Source organism: Meriones unguiculatus, chromosome 6, assembly GCF_030254825.1.
Source record: "Meriones unguiculatus strain TT.TT164.6M chromosome 6, Bangor_MerUng_6.1, whole genome shotgun sequence".
Lineage (NCBI taxonomy): Eukaryota > Metazoa > Chordata > Mammalia > Rodentia > Muridae > Meriones > Meriones unguiculatus.
In genome coordinates, this window is record NC_083354.1 from 28,070,699 (window position 1) to 28,088,851 (window position 18,153).

An 18,153-nucleotide genomic window follows, 5' to 3' on the forward strand; every position below is an offset into this window, starting at 1 on the left:
TGGCCATTCTCTAGTTCAAGTCAGTTGCTGGAGACTAAAGTTTAAACCACTCTTGAGCTGTGAAGCCATTCTGGTGAGAATCATCAAAAGGATTCAACTATAGCAGTTTGGTATTTGTCTTGTGACTTGAAGATCTGTTTCAACAAGCATGTAAATAGAATAAATTAAAAAGAGAAAAGGCACATAATTAAACTCAAAGATCAACTAAGATTTTTGTCACAGATGGTTTCATGGTTAACTAGCAGCAAAAATGTAATTCAAGTGTTACAAATATGTTTCCAAAGAACAGAACAAACAGAAGATATAAAGTGGAACAATACTTGCCTCAACATGATGAAAAATCCAGTGTTGAGGATGAGAAGACCCATCATAAGAACACAGCAAGAACAGGTGCTCAAGGCTATCTGTTTCCCCCTTGCAAAAGGTAACAATAGGGTGGCTTATCGTGAGATTTAAAGTTCACCTTTGTTTCCCATTCTAATGTGCCACAGAAGAATACTTATTTAAGAAAAAAAGTAAAAGTGAATAACCAGCAGCATTAAATTCACAGGGAAGCAAAGACATGTCCATAACCACATACATAGACTGTTCTCATCTTACAGTGCCTTTCAGAGTTTAAAATGTCAAACCCTTACTCAGGGAGATTATCCAAAAGGCCATACTCCACCATTGAGATCACCCCATAATCTCACATCTAATAACTCACATACACACATACTTACATACTCAAGGACACATAGAAGGGATCTTTCTTGATTGTCTGTTTGTTTGTTTTTTTGTTTGTTTGTTTGTTTTGAGACAAGGTTTCTCTGTTTAACCTTGGCTGTCCTGGACGCAATTTGTAAACTAGGCTGGCCTCAAGTTCTCTTTGTTAGATAAATTTTAAGGGTGATTTCAGCAACCACTGGGAGGTAGTGTTTATCTGGACCATTGCTCTGCCTCATCTGAGGTTCATCAAACTGGCTTCCTTTTATAGTGCCTGGCTTCAGGGAGTCAGTCTGTAATACTAATAGAGTTGATAATGGCACAGGATTAGACCTCTGGCTGGGCATGGCAGTTCACACCTGTCTTCCTACTACCTTAGGTGTAGAAGTGAGAGGGTCTCAAGGCCCCACAGAGCTTAGAAACTAGGGTCAGCCTGGACTGTATTAATAGATAATGGTACCTAACTACAGCAGCAAAACAAGCAAACAAAACATAGAAAAGACACCTTTCTGCTCATTGAGCCACAGATAAATTTCTAACTCCACCCAGCTCTGAATCTCTAATACAATGCTTGATGCTTCCCCACAAAGAATAGAAAGTCACTGTAGTGAAAGGAAACAATACCACAGTGAAAAGGAATATCGAGATTGGCATTTATTTCCCATGATTCTGATACTGTGTTCTCACATATGGTTCATTTCAAACTTGTTAAAATTTCATACTTTCCAGAGAGTTTTAGATCCCAAATGCTTCAGTGAACAAGGTCAAATCTTTGGAAGTGGAATGAGACAGACAGTAAGAGGCCCTTCTGAAAGTGTTTGAATCACAACAAAGAGAAGACAGGCTGAGCAGGGCTCATCTCTGTCAGCACAGAGAGGGGCTTATATTTTATTTGGAGGAAATACAAGTTTGGTAAAAATGATATGAGGGCTGTAGTCTGGGGAGGCATTAACATACTGTGGTCAAATATGATTATTCTGTTTTGGTTTTCTTTCCATTTTTGCTTTATGGTTGTTTGCTTGTTTTTGCAAAAGGGTATATAATCTAGTCTGCTCACAAGTTCACTAAGCAGGTGAGATGTTTCTCCACCCCAATCTTATGGCTTTTACCTCCCAAGTCCTGGTGTTCCCTCACAAAAATAATCATCTTTTAGGTCCTTGTTGTTTTGTTTTGTTTTGTTTTGTTTTGTTTTGTTTTGTTTCTGAGGAAGTGTCACCCTAGAGCTGGCTGTCTTGGAACTTTCCATGTAGACTAGCATGGCCCAGAACTCAAAGAAATCTGCCTGCTTCTGTCTCCTGGGATTACAGGCCTGTGCCAACACTACTGGCCCTCTCCAAACATTCTAATTGTTAGGTTAAAGTTGTGTGCCCTGAAATTCAGGAGTTGAGGTATTAACTCCAAAGACTACTTAGACTGTGGCCTTATTTCCAAAGAGTACTGAATTTTAACCCCAAAATTGGAACTTTAAATGCCATGATCTCAAAGAAGGATGGAAGCCCAATGATGAAAACTTTTAAGTCTGAAGTCACTTAGACCACACTACTGAAAAGTCTGAAGGCTGGAACCACAAGCTGCTGTTCTGCTGGGAGAATAAAAATATGGCACCTGATAGAGTTAGAAAGCCAAGTTCTTAGGTCTGCATGATATCGTCCAGGCCCTTCTGGCTTTCATAGTCTCTGTTGAGAAGTCAGGTGTGATTCTGATGGGTTTGCCATTATATGTTACTTGGCCTTTTTCCCTGGCAGCTTTTAGTATTTTTTCTTTGTTCTGTATACTTACTGTTTTGATTATTATGTGGCAGGAGGATTTTCTTTTCTGATCTAATTTATTTATTGTTCTGTAGGCCTCTCCTTTAAGTTGGGGAAATTTTCTTCAATGATTTTGTTGAAAATTATTTTTCAGAGTCTTGGAGGAGGGAATCTTCTTTTTTTCCTCTATTCCTATTATTCTTAAGTTTTGTCTTTTCATGTTGTCTTGGATTTCTTGGATGGTTTATGTCAGGAATTTTTTAGATTTAACATTTTCTATGATGGATACATCAATTTCTTTCATTGTATCTTCCACACCTGAGATTCTTTCTTCCATCTCTTGTTAGTCTATTTGTTATGCTTACCTCTGTAGTTCCTGTTTTCTTCCCTAAGTTCTTTCTCTCCACAATTTCCTCCGTTTGTGTTTTCTTGAATTTTTCCAATTCTATCTTCATATCTTGAACCGCTTTGTTGATTTCCTTCACTTGTCTGACTGTATTTTCCTGTTTTTTCTTCAATTCCTTCAGCTGTTTGTTTGAACAATCCTCTGTTTCTTTTATTTCTTTCAGTGATTTAAGTATTTCCTCTCTAAAGGCCACAAACTGTTTGGCTGCAGCTTCCTGTAGTTCTTTACAGGTGGCCATAATCTGTTTGAGTTTATCTTCCTCTAGGTCTTTACGCATTTTATTTGTTTTCTCTGTTATCCTCTTCATGAGCATAGATGTTATGTCATCTTCTTGAATTTCAATTATACTGGGATGTCCAGTGCTACTTGCCCCTGGATAACTGGGCTCTGGAGATGCCATATTGCTTTGCCTTTTGTTGGTTGAGCTTTTAACCTGGCCTCTACCCATTGGGCTATCTTAGGTGTTAGTTTCCTGTAATTCCTTGAATCCTGTGGTGGAGAGAATCTCCTTGGCAAGAAGATGATTTTTCCTGAAGGAAGCCTTCTCAACTCTTTGGGTATGCTCACTGAATGGCCGGTGTTTCTCAGGAATTGCCACAGCTCACCTCAGAACAGAGATGTCAGCCCAGGCTAATATACCCAGCAAAACTCTCAGTCCTCCTAGATGGAAAAAACAAGATATTCAATGATAAAAACAAATTTCAACAATACCTACACACAAATCCAGTGTTATAGAGGACACTAAAAGGAAAAATACAACCCAAGAAAACTAACTACTTTCAAGAAAACACAGGAAATAATTAACCTCACTACAGTAAAACAAAAAACAACCAAGCACACAAACTTACTACCACAGCCAACATCAAAATGAAAGAATCTAACAGACACCGGTCATTAATCTCTCTCAATATCAATGGACTCAATTCTCCAATAAAAAGGCACAGAGTAACAGAATGGATGTGTAAACAAGACCCAACAATCTCTTGCATACAAGAAACACACCTAAGGCACAAAGATAGACATTACCCAAAGGGTAAAGGGCTGAAAGACAGCTTTCCAAGCAAATGGATCCAAGAAGCAAGCAGGAGTAGCCATTCTAATATCTGATAAAATAGACTTTCAACCAAAATTAATCAAAAGAGATGGGGAAGGATACTTCATACTCATCAAGGGAAAAATCCACCAGGAAAACATCACAATACTGAACATCTATGCCCCAAATACAAAGGCACCCACATTTGTAAAAGAAACATTAAAAACACTTAAACCCCACACATTAATAGTGGGAGACTTCAACACCCCACTCTCAACAAAGGACATGTCAACAGAACAGAAATTAAACAAAGAAACAATGTCTCTAACAGAGGTCATGAATCAAATGGACCTAACAGACATTTACAGAACCTTACACCCAAACACAAAAGAATTTACCTTCTTCTCAGCACCTCATGGAACTTTCTCCAAAATAAAGCATATGGTTGGTCACAAAGCAAGCCTCAGCAGATACAAGAAGATTGAAATAATCCCTTGTATCCTATTTGATCACCATGGACTAAAGCTGGACCTCAACAACAAAAGAAATAGCGAAAAGCCTACATGTACATTGAAACTGAACCACTTGCTACTAAATGACAGCTGGGTCAGGGAAGAAATAAAGAAAGAAATTAAAGTCTTCCTAGAATTCAATGAAAATGAAGACACAACATATTCTCACCTTCATATGGAACAACAAGAGACCCAGAATTGCTAAAACAATTCTCTACAGTATAAGATCTTCTGGAAGTATCTCTATCCCTGATCTCAAACTGTACTATAGAGCAACAGTAATAAAAACTGCATGGTACTGGCATAGAAAGAGAATGGTGAATCAATGGAACTGAATAGAAGACCCAGAAATAAGGCCACGCATTATGGACACCCGATTTTTGACAAAGATGCCAAAACCATACAATGGAACAAATGATAGCATCTTCAACAAATGGTGCTGGTCTAACTGGATGCGTTCATGTAGAAAAATGCAAATAGATCCATCCTTATTACCCTGCACAAAATTAAAGTCCAAGTGGATCAAAGACCTCAACATAAAACCAGAAACACTAAATCAGTTAGAAGAAAAAGTGGGAAAGAGCCTAGAACTCATTGGCACAAGAGTCAACTTCTTGAACAGAACACCAACAGCACAGGTTCTAAGATCAATCAATAAATGGGACTTCATGAAACTGAAAAGTTTCTGTAAAGCAAAGGACACAGATCAGAACAAAACAAATGCCTACAGATTGGGAAAGAATCTTCACCAACCCTTTATCTGACAGAGGGCTAATATCCAGTATATATAAAGAACTAAAGAAGTTTAAAAGCAACAAATCAAGTATTCTCAATAGAGGAATATCGAATGGCAACAAAACACTTAAAGAAATGTTCAACATCCTTAGTAGTCAGAGAAATGCAAATCAAAATGACCCTGAGATTCCACCTTACACCCATCAGAATGGCTAAGATGAAAGACAACACATGCTAGAGAGGATGTGGAGAAAGGGGAACCCCTTCCTCTGCTGGTGAGAATGGAAATGTATACAACCACTCTGGAAATCAATCTGGCGCTTTCTCAGACAATAAGGAATAGCGCTTCCTCAAGATCCAGCTATAGCACTGCTAGGCATATATCCAAAAGACGCTCAAGTATACAAGGACATCTGCTCAACCATGTTTGTAGCAGCTTTATTTGTATAGCCAGAAGCTGGAAACAGCCCAGATGCCCCTGAGGTGAAGAATGGATACAGAAATTGTGGTACATTTACACAATGGAATACTACTCAGCAATTAAAAGCAAGGAAATCATGAAATTTGCAGGCAAATTGTGGGATCTAGAAAAGATCATCCCGAGTGAGGTATCCCAGAAGCAGAGAGACACACAGGGTATACACTCACTCATAAGTGGATACTAGACATATAATATAGGATAAACATACTAAAATCTGTATACCTAAGGAAGCTAATCAGGAAGGAGGACTCTGGATAAGATGCTCAATCCCCATTCAGAAAGGCAAAGAGGATGGACATTGGAGGAGGAAGAAAACAGGGAAGAGGACAGGAGCCTATCACAGAGGGCCTCTGAAAGCCTCGACCGTGCCGAGTATCTAGGCAGATGTTGAGACTCATAGCCAAACTTTGGGCAGAGTGCAGGGTATCTTATAAAAGAAGTTCGAGATATTAAGACCTGGAGAGGACAGGAGCTCCACAAGGACAGCGACAGATCCTAAAAGTCCAGGCACAGAAGTCTTTCCTGAAACTGATACTCCAGCCAAGGACCACTCATGGAGATGTTCTGAAACCCCTGCACAGATTTAGCCTATAGCAGTTCAGTATCCAAGTGGCCTTAGATAGTAATGGGGACAGGGACCATCTCTGACATGAACTGATTGGCCTGCTCTTTGGTCACCTTCCTCTGAGAGGGGAGCAGCCTTAGCAGGCCACAGAAGAAGACAATGCAGCCACTCCTGAAGAGACTTGATAGACTAGGATCAGAGGGAAGAGGAGGAGACCTCCTCTATCAGACTGGGAGAAGGACATGGGTGGGGAAGAGGGAGGGTGGGTTTGGGAGGGCAGGAGGGAGGGAGCTACAGGGGGATACAAAGTGAATAAACTCTAATTAATAAAAATAATAAATAAATAAAATAAAGCCAAGTTCTGGGAATCAGTTAGCCACAAGGTATATCAATGTTTGAATTCCGGGTAAAAATTCATTATTTGCCTGCATTGATACTCTTTCTTGTTGATGAATTTCAGAGTGTTAGTAAGGTAAAGCAACATTGGTCAGAAGCATTCATATGAAAACAGTTTTTCCATGAGAATAAAATCCCTTATGCCAAGAGCTAACCCCTAACCCTAACCCCTAACCCTAATCCTCTAACTCTTAACCCTAACCTTAACTCTAACATTAACACTAACCCTAACCCAACCCAACCCTAACAGTAACCCTACCCTAACCCAACTCTAACCTTAACCATAACCCTCTAACCCCTAACCCTAACAGTAACTCTAACCCTAACTCTAACCTTAACCCTAACAATAACCCAAATCCTAACACTAAACCTAACCATAACCCTAACCCTAACCCTACCCCTTACACTAAATCTCACCTTAACCCTAACCCTAATCATAACCATAACCCAACCCAACCTTAACCCAAACCCTAACAAAAACACAATCAAACTCTTACTCAGAAACAAAAGATTAAAGCAATGCTAGTAATCGCTAAAGATCAGAAGCGTAGGTGTATCGCGGACCTACAAAACTAGCAAGCTGCCCAAGAGTGACCCTTTCATCTGCCTGTCCAGAAACCAAATCTTCAGGACCCCGTGCATGGCGAGGTATCCAGATCTGTCAGGAAAATCAACAGACAGCTACAATCCTCATAGCAACTGCAGCCCCCGCCCCCGCCCCCGTCCCCCACTAAGACCCAGAAGTTTCTGGAAAACATGGAACAAGGCTTCTTCAGCTCTGGCTCAGAGACCAAACGCTTTCTCTAGACGGTATGTAACAGACCCAAATGGACAAAGGTGTTAGAAAGCACTTCCAGTGAGGTCATCACACAAATTTCCCCATAAGCCCATCCTAACTTCAGTAGTGAACAAGAGAATTAGAAATGCAGAGTGAAGTAAAAGCGAGCTAATCATGCTGCTCTGGAGTGACCATCCGCCAGCCCTGTGGGTTTGTTGTTGGTGGGTTTTTGTTACTTTTGTTGCTGTTGTGGTTTTGTCTTTGCTGTTGGTTTTTTGGTTGGTTTGTTTGTTTTTCGAGACAGGTTTCTCTGTGTATCCTTGTCTGTTCTGTACTCGCTTTGTAGAGCAGGCTGTCCTTAAACTGACGAGTGCTGGGATTACGGGCGTGTGCCACCACGCCCGGCCACAGGTGTTAGGAACTTCCTAGGTCCAGGGTTTTTGCTAATGCGTAGGGCATGTGCCAACAGCTTTATGTAGTCCCATCTTCTCTTCAGTTTTCGCCATAGCGTTTGGTCAAAGTTCATAGAAATGATGCACTGTGTGGCAAGTGCTAAGCGCTGGCAGCACTCAACCCAGGATGAATGCGGGCTGCTGCGGTTGTGGTTTGCATTCCTTGACTAAGTTTTTTCTCCGGTTTAATTTCATTGTATAAGAGAAGTGGGGATTCTTGGAATCCCTTCACGCCTTCAGTGTGTTGGTTTTGGCAACTGATTCTAAAGCACAAATCTAGGACTCTGTGCTTGAGAGTACCTCCCACTGAGCTGTGTTGTTATCCCTAAATGTTTCACCAGTAAACATCAGTGAAACAGAAAAAGCTGACTCCAAGTGAGAACTTTCAGCTTCCTTAAACTGTCTGTTTAACCTGCTGCGCTTGTTATCTCATGGAGGACTTTAAAAAGGAAATACTCTTTGAGCTAAATTGAGAAAAATATAAGCATACGTATTTAAGTAAAATGGAGGACAAATTAAAGAAAATTCCCAGTGATACACTTGTACACTTCTGGAAAGATTCCATAATCCTGGCCAATTTGGTTTTGTTTTGTTTGTTTTTTATAGTAACAGTAGTATATTTATTCTGAAATTTTGCATAAATATCCATATTCACTATTGCCTTCTACCCACAAATTACCAATATAAATATAACATACATTGCAGGATTTACAGATCACATAACTTCTTTCAAAGGCTATTGGTAAGTTTTGTATTTTGCATTTGAAATTATGTATATATCTCGCTGCCTCTGTCTCTTAGTGACAGTGTAAGAAATAGTACCTTTATGGAGAGACAAATTGCAGTCTGAAAATGAACAGTGATATAATTGGAGTAAAACTGAAATTAGTCATTATTGTAGTTACTGCATAAACAGTTGACCATGGATGCTGGCCAATTTGTGATGAGATTAACTGGCTCTCTGCACCTCCCTGCTGGGCAGATCGGCTGTTTACAGTAGAGGTTGGCCAACATGATTTAAGTCATGTTGGCTTTTTTTATAGTTCTTCTCATGCTGAAACTCATAGCCAAACTTTGGGCAGAGTGCAGGGAATCTTATGGAAGAAGAGGTAGATAGAAAGACCTGTAGGGGAGAAGAGCCTCTCAAGGACACCAACTGAGCCAAAAACTGAATCAACCAAGGACCATGCATCGAGAGGACCTAGACCTCCTGCTCAGATATAACCCATGGGCAGCTCAGTCTTCATGTGGGTTCCCTAGTAAGGGAAGCAGGGGCAGTCACTGGCATGAACTTGGTTGCCTGCTCTTTTATCACCTCTCCCTGGCAAGGTGGCCTTAGTAGACCACAGAGAAAGAGGATCTAGACAGTCCTGATGAGACCTGATAGGCTAGGGTCAGATAGTAGGGGAGGAGGACTTCCTCTATCAGTGGACTATGAGAGAGACACAGGAGGGAGAGAGTGAAAGAGGGTAGGACCGGGAGGAGATGAGGGAGGGGGCTACCGCCAGGATACAAAGTGAATAAATTGTAAATAATAATAATAATAATAAAAGAAAAAGAATTCTGACAGCTAAGGCTGTAGCTCAGATGTAGGGTGCTTGCCAAACATTCCAGAATCCCTGGGTTTCATACCATACCACATCATTCCCGGGGGTCCCTCTCACCTGCAGTACCAGCTCTTGGGAGCTGGAGGCCCTAGAAGTTCAGGGTCATCTCTGAGTACATACCAAGTTGAAAGTCAGCCCAGAATGTCAGAAATGTGGCTGAAAGATTCTTTTCTTCTGGGGTTTGAAACCTATGCACACAAATGTTAATTTTTTTTTTCAATCCCCAGTTCTCCTGTGTCATGACTGTGTGTTGCTTCAGGAGGATAGAAATCAATCTACAGACTAATAGTAAGAAAAAATTAGTTGGCAGGAAGAAAATAATCACACTCAGTGGCGTAGTGATTTTATTCTCATGGAAAAACTGTTTTCATATGACCATTGGCTTCTGACCAATGTTGTTTACCTTACTAACACTAAAATTCATCAACAAGAAAGAGTATCAATGCAGGCAAATAATGAATTTTTATCCTGAATTCAAACATTGCTACACCTTTTGGCTAATTGATTCCCAGAACTTGGCTTTCTAATTCTATCAGGTGCCATATTTTTATTCTCCCAGCAGAACAGCAGCTTGTGGTTCCAGCCTTCAGACTTTTCAGTAATGTAGTCTAAGCAACTTCAGACTTAAGAGTTTTCATCATTGGGCTTCCATCCTTCTTTGAGATCATGGCATTTAAAGTTCCAATTTTGGGGTTAAAATTCAGTACTCTTTGGAAATAAGGCCACAGTCTAAGTAGTCTTTGGAGTTAATACCCCAACTCCTGAATTTCAGGGCACACAACTTTAACCTAACAATTAGAATGTTTGGAGAGGGCCAGTAGTGCTGGCACAGGCCTGTAATCCCAGGAGACAGAAGCAGGCAGATTTCTGTGAGTTCTGGGCCATGCTAGTCTACATGGAAAGTTCCAAGACAGCCAGCTCTAGGGTGACACTTCCTCAGAATCAAAACAAAACAACAAGGACCTAAAAGATGATTATTCTTGTGAGGGAACACCAGGACTTGGGAGGTAAAAGCCATAAGATTGGGGTGGAAAAGCATTCTCAACTGCTTAGTGAACTTGTGAGCAGACTAGATTACAATACACCCTTTTGCAAAAACAAGCAAACAACCATAAAGCAAAAATGGAAAGAAAACCAAAACAGAATAATCATATTTGACCACAGTATTTTAATGCCTCCCCAGACTACAGCCCTCATATCATTTTTACCAAACTTGTATTTCCTCCAAATAAAATATAAGCCCCTCTCTGTGCTGACAGAGATGAGCCCTGCTCAGCCTGTCTTCTCTTTGTTGTGATTCAAACACATTCAGAAGGGCCTCTTACTGTCTGTCTCATTCCACTTCCAAGGATTTGACCTTGTTCACTGAAGCATTTGGGATCTAAAACTCTCTGGGAAGTATGAAATTTTAACAAGTTTGAAATGAACCATATGTGAGAACACAGGATCAGAATCATGGGGAATGAATTGCAGCCTTGTGGTACTGTCCCCTTTGACCACAGTGCCTTACTATGCTTGCTTAGGGTGTGGTCTCCTTTCAGGAGACCATCAAGCATCCCATTAGAGATGCAGAGCTGGGGCTGAGTTAGGATTCTGTCTGTAATTCAATCAGCAAGATAGGTATCTCTCCTATGTTTTGTTTGCTTGCATGTTTTTGCTTGTGTAATAATACAACTGTCAGGTGAATATGAAACTCACCCATTTTTTAATTTTAATTATGCATATATTTTATATTTTTTCTTTTTAATTTGTAGCATTTTCACATCCCTGCATTTCTTGAAACAAGGCAGCAGTCAGATACCAAACTACCATAACTGAATCTTTCTGAAGATTCTCACCACAATGCTTTCACAGTTCAAAGAAACCGTTAATCCTGAGTCACCACCAAATGACCTTGAAATAGGCAATCTAGAGTTTATTCCCACCCTTGGTTCTGCTGTGCAGTCTGGGGAAGACACCTATAACTCCCCAGTTTCTCAGCTCAATATTCCTCCAAATGACAATGGCTCCTGGGCAAAGCAGGAGCTCCAAAGCCTGTGGGATATGTTTACCTCATGGTTGCAGCCAGAAAAGCAGAGCAAGAAGCAGATGATTTCTCAACTGGTCTTGGAGCAGTTTCTCATCACTGGGCTCTACAAGGACAAGGTCGCCTTGAAAGAAAAGTGGGAATCAAGTGGCAGAAACATGGGGAGATTCATGGAGGGTCTGACTGATGAGTGCTTGAAGGCTCCTGTCATGGTGAGTGGCTGGGGAGGGATGGCTAAGTAAGGAAGAAAGACATTTATTCTCATTGGAGGATACATTAGGAGCAGGTGTTATGGTTTCATTATTAGTGAAATTGAACTCCCCCTCCAAATTGTTACAAGAGAGAATATCCACTGCGGTAGATTGGCATGAATAAATCAGAAAGTAGCAATAGTTTGATGGTTCTAAATTAAATTTATTTTATTTGTATGGTGGCCATAAGACTGGGTAGTTGATGTTTGGGCAAGACTTAAACAGTTTCAGAAGAAATGTCTTGGGTCTGATCGATGGCTCAGTCAGAGAAGTGCTCACATTGTAATCACGAGAACTGTACCCACACCTAACAACCTCAGCACACACCTGAGAACCTCAGCACACACCTAAAAATCTGGCTCCCACCACTAGTCTGTAATTCCTGTCCCTGGGAGGCAGAAACTGGGGATTGAAGTAACTACCTGGCTTTCCAAACTGATTACTAAAAGTACCTTGTCTAGAATACTGTGGTGGCAGAATGAAAGGTTTCTGATGTTGAAATACAACACACCTATAATAAATGCCTTGATGTGTATTGGTGCTTCAGTGCAAGTGTTCAAATCTGGAAAGACTTAATATAGATGTAATTACATTGGTTCTTCTTTCAGGCTCTAGATTTGCATAATTCTCAGTCATTGACAGAAATAGTCAAGGTGGAGAAATTTTTCAAACAACCCATACATACATTAGAAGAAGTCATTATACAGATCATTTCTTAGTGTTTTAGAGGTTTTTTTTTTTTTCGGTTTTGATTTCAATTTGCGAGATTTTTTTTCCCCCCATTTGAGACATAATTTCATAGTATAGCCCTGGCTGGCTTAGAACTCAGTTGTAAATTATCCTTCTTCTTCTTCTCAAAAGACAGATAAAAAGTGTGGACCACCACAACCTGCTGGGTTTGGGGGTGTTTGTTTGTTTGTTGAGTTATTTTATTCTATTTAAAAGTTCTCATTTCACAATTTCTTTTATTCCAATTTCACACATGAACTTTGTTTTAAATTAAGAATTTCATGATTGAGCCAGGCTTTGTGGCACACTCATGTAATCCCAACACTCTGGTAGGCAGAGGCAGGTGGATCTCTTTGGGTTTGAGGACAACCAAGGCTACACAGAGAAACCCTGTCTGGAAAAAAACCAACCAACCAAAGAATTTCATGATTGAATGAAACTGAATTCCAAGTAAACTGCTGCTGTAATATCTAGTCATGCTCCTAAGAGCAGAGGCAGTCTGCATCTTCTGCAGACAGTGAAGGTGATGGACTCATTTTATACAGTTGTGAGTTTTGTTAAGGAGTAAATAATAAATAAGCAGCACCACCCCCCGTAAACAATGAACGCTTTCTTGTTAAGGAGATCTTTGGCCAAGGTAGTTGTCTAAGACTAAAATTCAATGAGAGAGACAAAAATTATAGGTATTAGAAATAAAATCCATTCACACAGAAATGTGACGTGACAAAGGGGGTCCCCACTGACAGCCTATCTAAGGTCATGACACCAAAGTGGTAGCTGCTGTACAATTAATGTAGAGATTCTGAGGACCCAAGACAGAAAATAACAACTACCTATAGTTAATCCCACTGAATGAATGAGAGTGAAGACCATCAGCCATATTTTTGGTTGAATGAAGCAAGCTTTGTTTTCTGTCAGGCAGGTCTGTCTCCCTCAAGTGGGCTTTGAGAAAACAGTAGTGAACAAAGAGACAGTAGAGTTCATATAGCTTAAAAAACTGCAAGACTAGGGGAATCCAAGGGTTTTGGGACTTTTGTTTGTGTAGGAATTTGTTTGAACATTTCAAAATTTATCTTATCAGGGTGGAGGTCAGGACATTGTCAGAGTATAGGCTTCAGAACATGTTGAATATCAGAAAATGGGTCAAGACACAGTCAAATTCAAGTTTTACAGAAAACGGTATTTTGAAGTTGCAATAAGATGGTTTCTGATCTTAAGATGGAGTGAGGCTGGTCCATCACTGATCAGAAGCTAAAGTAGAGGCTTTTTCTAGAGTAGCATTGCCATGAGCCAGAGAATGAATCTAGGGAGGCAAAGGGTCTGGGCACAAAGCAATAGCTATAGATCCTGGGGGCAGCTGAAGGAGTGACAGTAAGTAGTTACAGATTGATGGGGAAATGGGAAATACCCTCCATAGAGACACTTAAAAAAAAAAAAGACAGACAATTTAGGACAGATCCCTTCAAGCAGAGAAAAGGGGATCCCCAGATAAAAGACCAGCAGGGAATTTCTGAGTCAGATTTTTATAGGATTTTAGGGGCCAGACCTTTATCCAGACTCCCCATTTTCCTGATTGGTCCTGCCCAGCTGTGGTCTCTTTTTCCCTAAGCCAATCATTTGGTAATAGTTGCAATATCTTGGATATGAAGTGTTGAGGAATGAGGGAAATCCCTGGAACAATGAACATCCTATCTTTTTTTTAAATTTTATTTATTCTCTCATATATTACATCCTGACTTTAATCTCCCCTCCCTCCTCTCTCTGTCTAGATCCTTCCCTCCCAGATTTCCTCTTTCCTAGATCTACTCCTCCATTTTCCATCAGAAGAGGGCAGCCCTCCCATGGATATCAACCAAGACGGCAATAACAAGCACATTAAGGCTAAGCACATCTCCTCATATTAAGGCTGTAAGATATTTCTCAGTAGGAGGAAAAGAATCCTAGCAAAATCTAGCAAAAGAGTCAAGAGACACTACCGCTCCCACCAGGAGACCCAGAAGAACACCAAGCTACACAACCACAACCAGAACACAACCATATGCAGAGGACCTAGCACAGGCCCATAAAGGCTCCATGATTGCCACCTCAGTTTCTGTGAGGCCATATAAGCCCTGGTTACTTGATTCTGTGGGCCATGTTCTGTGACATCCTTCACATTGCTAGAATGAGCAGCTTTTCATAAAGGGACCAGTCCTTGTTTACCAGATTGGCCCAACTTCATCAAATTCTCCTTTGATGTGTTAACTAGTTACGAAAAACATTTTGGCCAGACACTACAGAAACATAACCTTATGATTTCTCTAGGCACAGTGACTCAACATAGTGTGTATAGTGGCTTTAGAGAACAGGACTTACAAATATCAAGATAGAGATGAGGGGTAGACAGAAGAGCTAATCCAGAATCAGTCCAGGGATCCTTTATAAGCAGGTGGAGGGCAGATTTTCTGTGATCCACAGATTCATTAACAATAGTCATCTGGCTTGGTTTACAGGTCCATGTCTCCATGCAGGGGCAGGAAGCCCTCTGTTCTGAGAACATGCCCTTAAAGGAAGTCATCACGCTTTTGAAACAACAGCAATCAGCAATAACTCCAACACAAGAGAATGCAAGGACATCCTTGCAGCTGCTCCAACACATGTCCTTGGCAGCGGGTGAGTCAGAAAGCTGGACAGAAGAGGGTGTTGTGTGGATCGCTACTTGGGCACAGTTTTATAGCGTGTCTTATTCCCACAGGACATGAAGACAGTGAAGATAGCTGCGAAAGTCCCTGGGACGCTATTGAAGGAAATGGCAGTGCTAACAGTGTGGGAACTACGATGGATTCCCTTCTCACTGTCCAGAGAGCACAGTATCCTGAGCCCAAAGAGGGGGGGGGTCTTTGTTACGGAGTTACTCAGGGTGTCAGAAAATCAAGTCCAGGCCCGTTTAGATTGCAGGAAGAGTCCCTGAGAGCACCTGCTTCTGAAGATGTCCCTATAGCAGTGAAACCAGTGCTTCTCTCTAGGATAGACCAGTCTAAAGACACTGGAGATGGCCACCACCCTTCCTGGAACACTGCTGACGTAAATAGTGATGTTAGCAGTATCACAAATGAGGGAGATTCCCTTATTATCCAGAGAGAGCAGCATTCCAAGCCTGATGAGGGAGGTGTTCCATATGGAGTTCCTCATGATTCTAGAAAAGCAATTTGCGATGCCTCCAGGTCCCCATGGGCATCTTCTTCTACAGGTCTGTCCATGGAGGTGTCAAGATTTCTCTCCAGGCCAGAGCAGCTTACCTTTGTGCCTGTCCCTTTTTGCAAGAATCATGAGGCAAACTCCACATGGGATGCTCACCAGGGTACACTCTACAGAGACTCCAAACCACACAAATATGAAGAATGTCCCAGAACCTTCAAATATCTCTGTAACCTCTCTGTCCACGAGAGAAAACACGGGAAGAAGAGATCACTTTTCTGTACTGAGTGCCAGAAGGGCTTTAATCAAGGCTCAGAACTCCAAGTTCATGAGGTCAGACACAAGCCAGAAAAGCCTTTCCTGTGCAGCACGTGTGGAAGGTCCTTCAACCACAGGACCAACCTGCAGGCTCACGAGAGGATTCACACAGGAGAGAAGCCCTACATCTGCTCTCTGTGTAGCCACAGCTTCCGCCAGTCATCCACATTCCACCGTCACATGAGGAATTTCCACAAATCAGAATGAAGTGTGGACCTTCCCCTCAGAGGCTAACAGGGCTTCGCCTCAGTGTTTATCTGTACATGAAGAAGCATGTGTTCGCTAGTGAGGATGCTTCATTTAACATTTGGATTGTCCCTTCCACCTGTTGTCTCATCCGGCTGGCATGTAAGGAAAAAGACGAGTCAGTTTTTATCACTGACGTTTTCCAAGATTCTAAATATTGGCTATTATCTTATTTCCTGTTAGTAAATAAATGTTGATGTTTCTGTGTTTCTTGTGTGTTATGTTTCATGTGAGTTTCGTGTCCTGTTGTTAGTTAATGAGTGCCTCTGTAGAAGGCCTTTGGTCCTTACCTCCCACCTTATTTGAGACAGTCTCTCTTGTTTAACAGTTTATACTTCAGGCAAGGTGACCCTGAAGTGCCTACAGATCCTCTTCATTCTCCACATATTTTGAGACCTGATATGAGAAATGTCTGCTACTGGATCTGCTTTTCAAAAATATTATTTTATATGTGTGTGCTTGAGTGTATGTATTTGTGCTTCAAGTTTGAAGGCGACCTTTATGTCAATGGGTCCATCGGAAGAGGAGGAAGAAGAAGAAAGGTATCTTGACTGTGAAGATCAAACTTGCCTCAAGAACTTGCAGCCCTTTATCAGCAGGAGTAGTCAAATGATAATGATGCCTCCTTTCCTCTCTATCCTTTTTCTCTCTATCTAGTGTCATGGGGTCATAGTGTCACAGAGTAGCAAACTCCCACTACAAGTGTCACCCAAACATGGGCTAGGCAGAATGAGAAACTTGATTTCAAATGCCCAGAGGAAACGGCAGGGGAAGATGTTTGTTTCAAGATGCCTAAAATAAATTTACTGTTGCTGCTGCAACTGGGATATCCCCAGCTTTGCTCCCAGAGAGGATTTTCTGTTTTCTTTTTCTTCTTCCTACATTCTGTTTTTAAAAAGTTTGGGAGTCAGTTCTCTCTGACTCATTTTATTGCATTCCAGACCCTTTTCCTCCTACCAGGTTGTCTTATCCAGCCTTGGCATGAGGGTTTCTGCCTAGTTTCATTGACTCTTGTTATGCTGTTTGGTTGTTTCTCTGGGAGGCCTGCTTTTTTCTGAAAGGAAAGGGAAGATGAGTGGATCTGGGGACAAATGGAGATGGAGGGGTACTGGGAGGAGTGGACAGAGAAGAAATGGTGGTTGGGATGAAATATATGAGAGAAGAATAAATAATTTTTTTAAATAAAAATTATTTCTTTGAAAAAAAATCCTAAATTGTTGTGCTTAGTCGCAACTAATGAAAACAGCTGTTCTAGCACTGACTCAAAGGACCAGGTTAGCCTCAAAATCATGTCCTGCTCAAATGTGCATATCCTTCATAGCCATAAGAGACAAGTGGTGCATATCCATACTGCTCAGGACTTTCTGAAAGGTTTGCCTGAAGACCGAGCCACCCAGACTGTCTTCACCTTGCCGTGCACATTTGTCATCTCTTACTCATTCTCTTCCATTTGGTTCGGCTTCAGGACCTCCCTCCAAGGTCCAGTGCTATGGGGAGGAAATGTGTTTACATTTCGAGAAATAAGCTTTTCCATATTTGCTCCTTTGTTCTCATTAGTAATATCAAGCCTAATTTCATCTTGTTTTTACTCTGCTGTGGTAAGAGAGAGCTACCTCCAAGTTTGGTAGGAGCCCCAAATGCCTCTCTCTGTGTGTGTGTGTATGTGTGTGTGTGTGTGTGTGTGTGTGTGTAAAGATTATTTCTGTTGTAGAATGCTAAGGCAGCAGTGTCCTATAACTGACTTTTCCAGTGTGGAGTAATCACTAGTCATTTTATCATAACATTTTTCTTACAGACTTCATTATCCAATAAGAAACAATTTTTTAAAAAATTTAGATTTGTCATATCATACAAATTTTTATGTTACATTAGGCAATGTGTAGATGAAGATGAGAAAATATATCTGAAAGGTGTATGTGTGTGTACACCTTCATTTTAATTTTATATGTATGACTTTTATTCTGCATATATGTGCACCACATGTGTAA

The 18,153-nt window shown here is 41.0% G+C and overlaps 1 protein-coding gene across 1 annotated transcript; it reads left to right on the top strand.

Moving 5' to 3' along the window:
- The first annotated feature begins 11,260 nt into the window (after positions 1 to 11,260).
- On the top strand, positions 11,261 to 16,126 carry LOC132654821 (zinc finger and SCAN domain containing protein 4F-like). Its single transcript, XM_060386111.1, has 3 exons — positions 11,261 to 11,656; positions 14,917 to 15,076; positions 15,159 to 16,126. Exons 1-3 carry the CDS (start codon positions 11,261 to 11,263, stop codon positions 16,124 to 16,126), a joined length of 1,524 nt encoding a protein of 507 aa, XP_060242094.1.
- Positions 16,127 to 18,153: the final 2,027 nt, after the last annotated feature.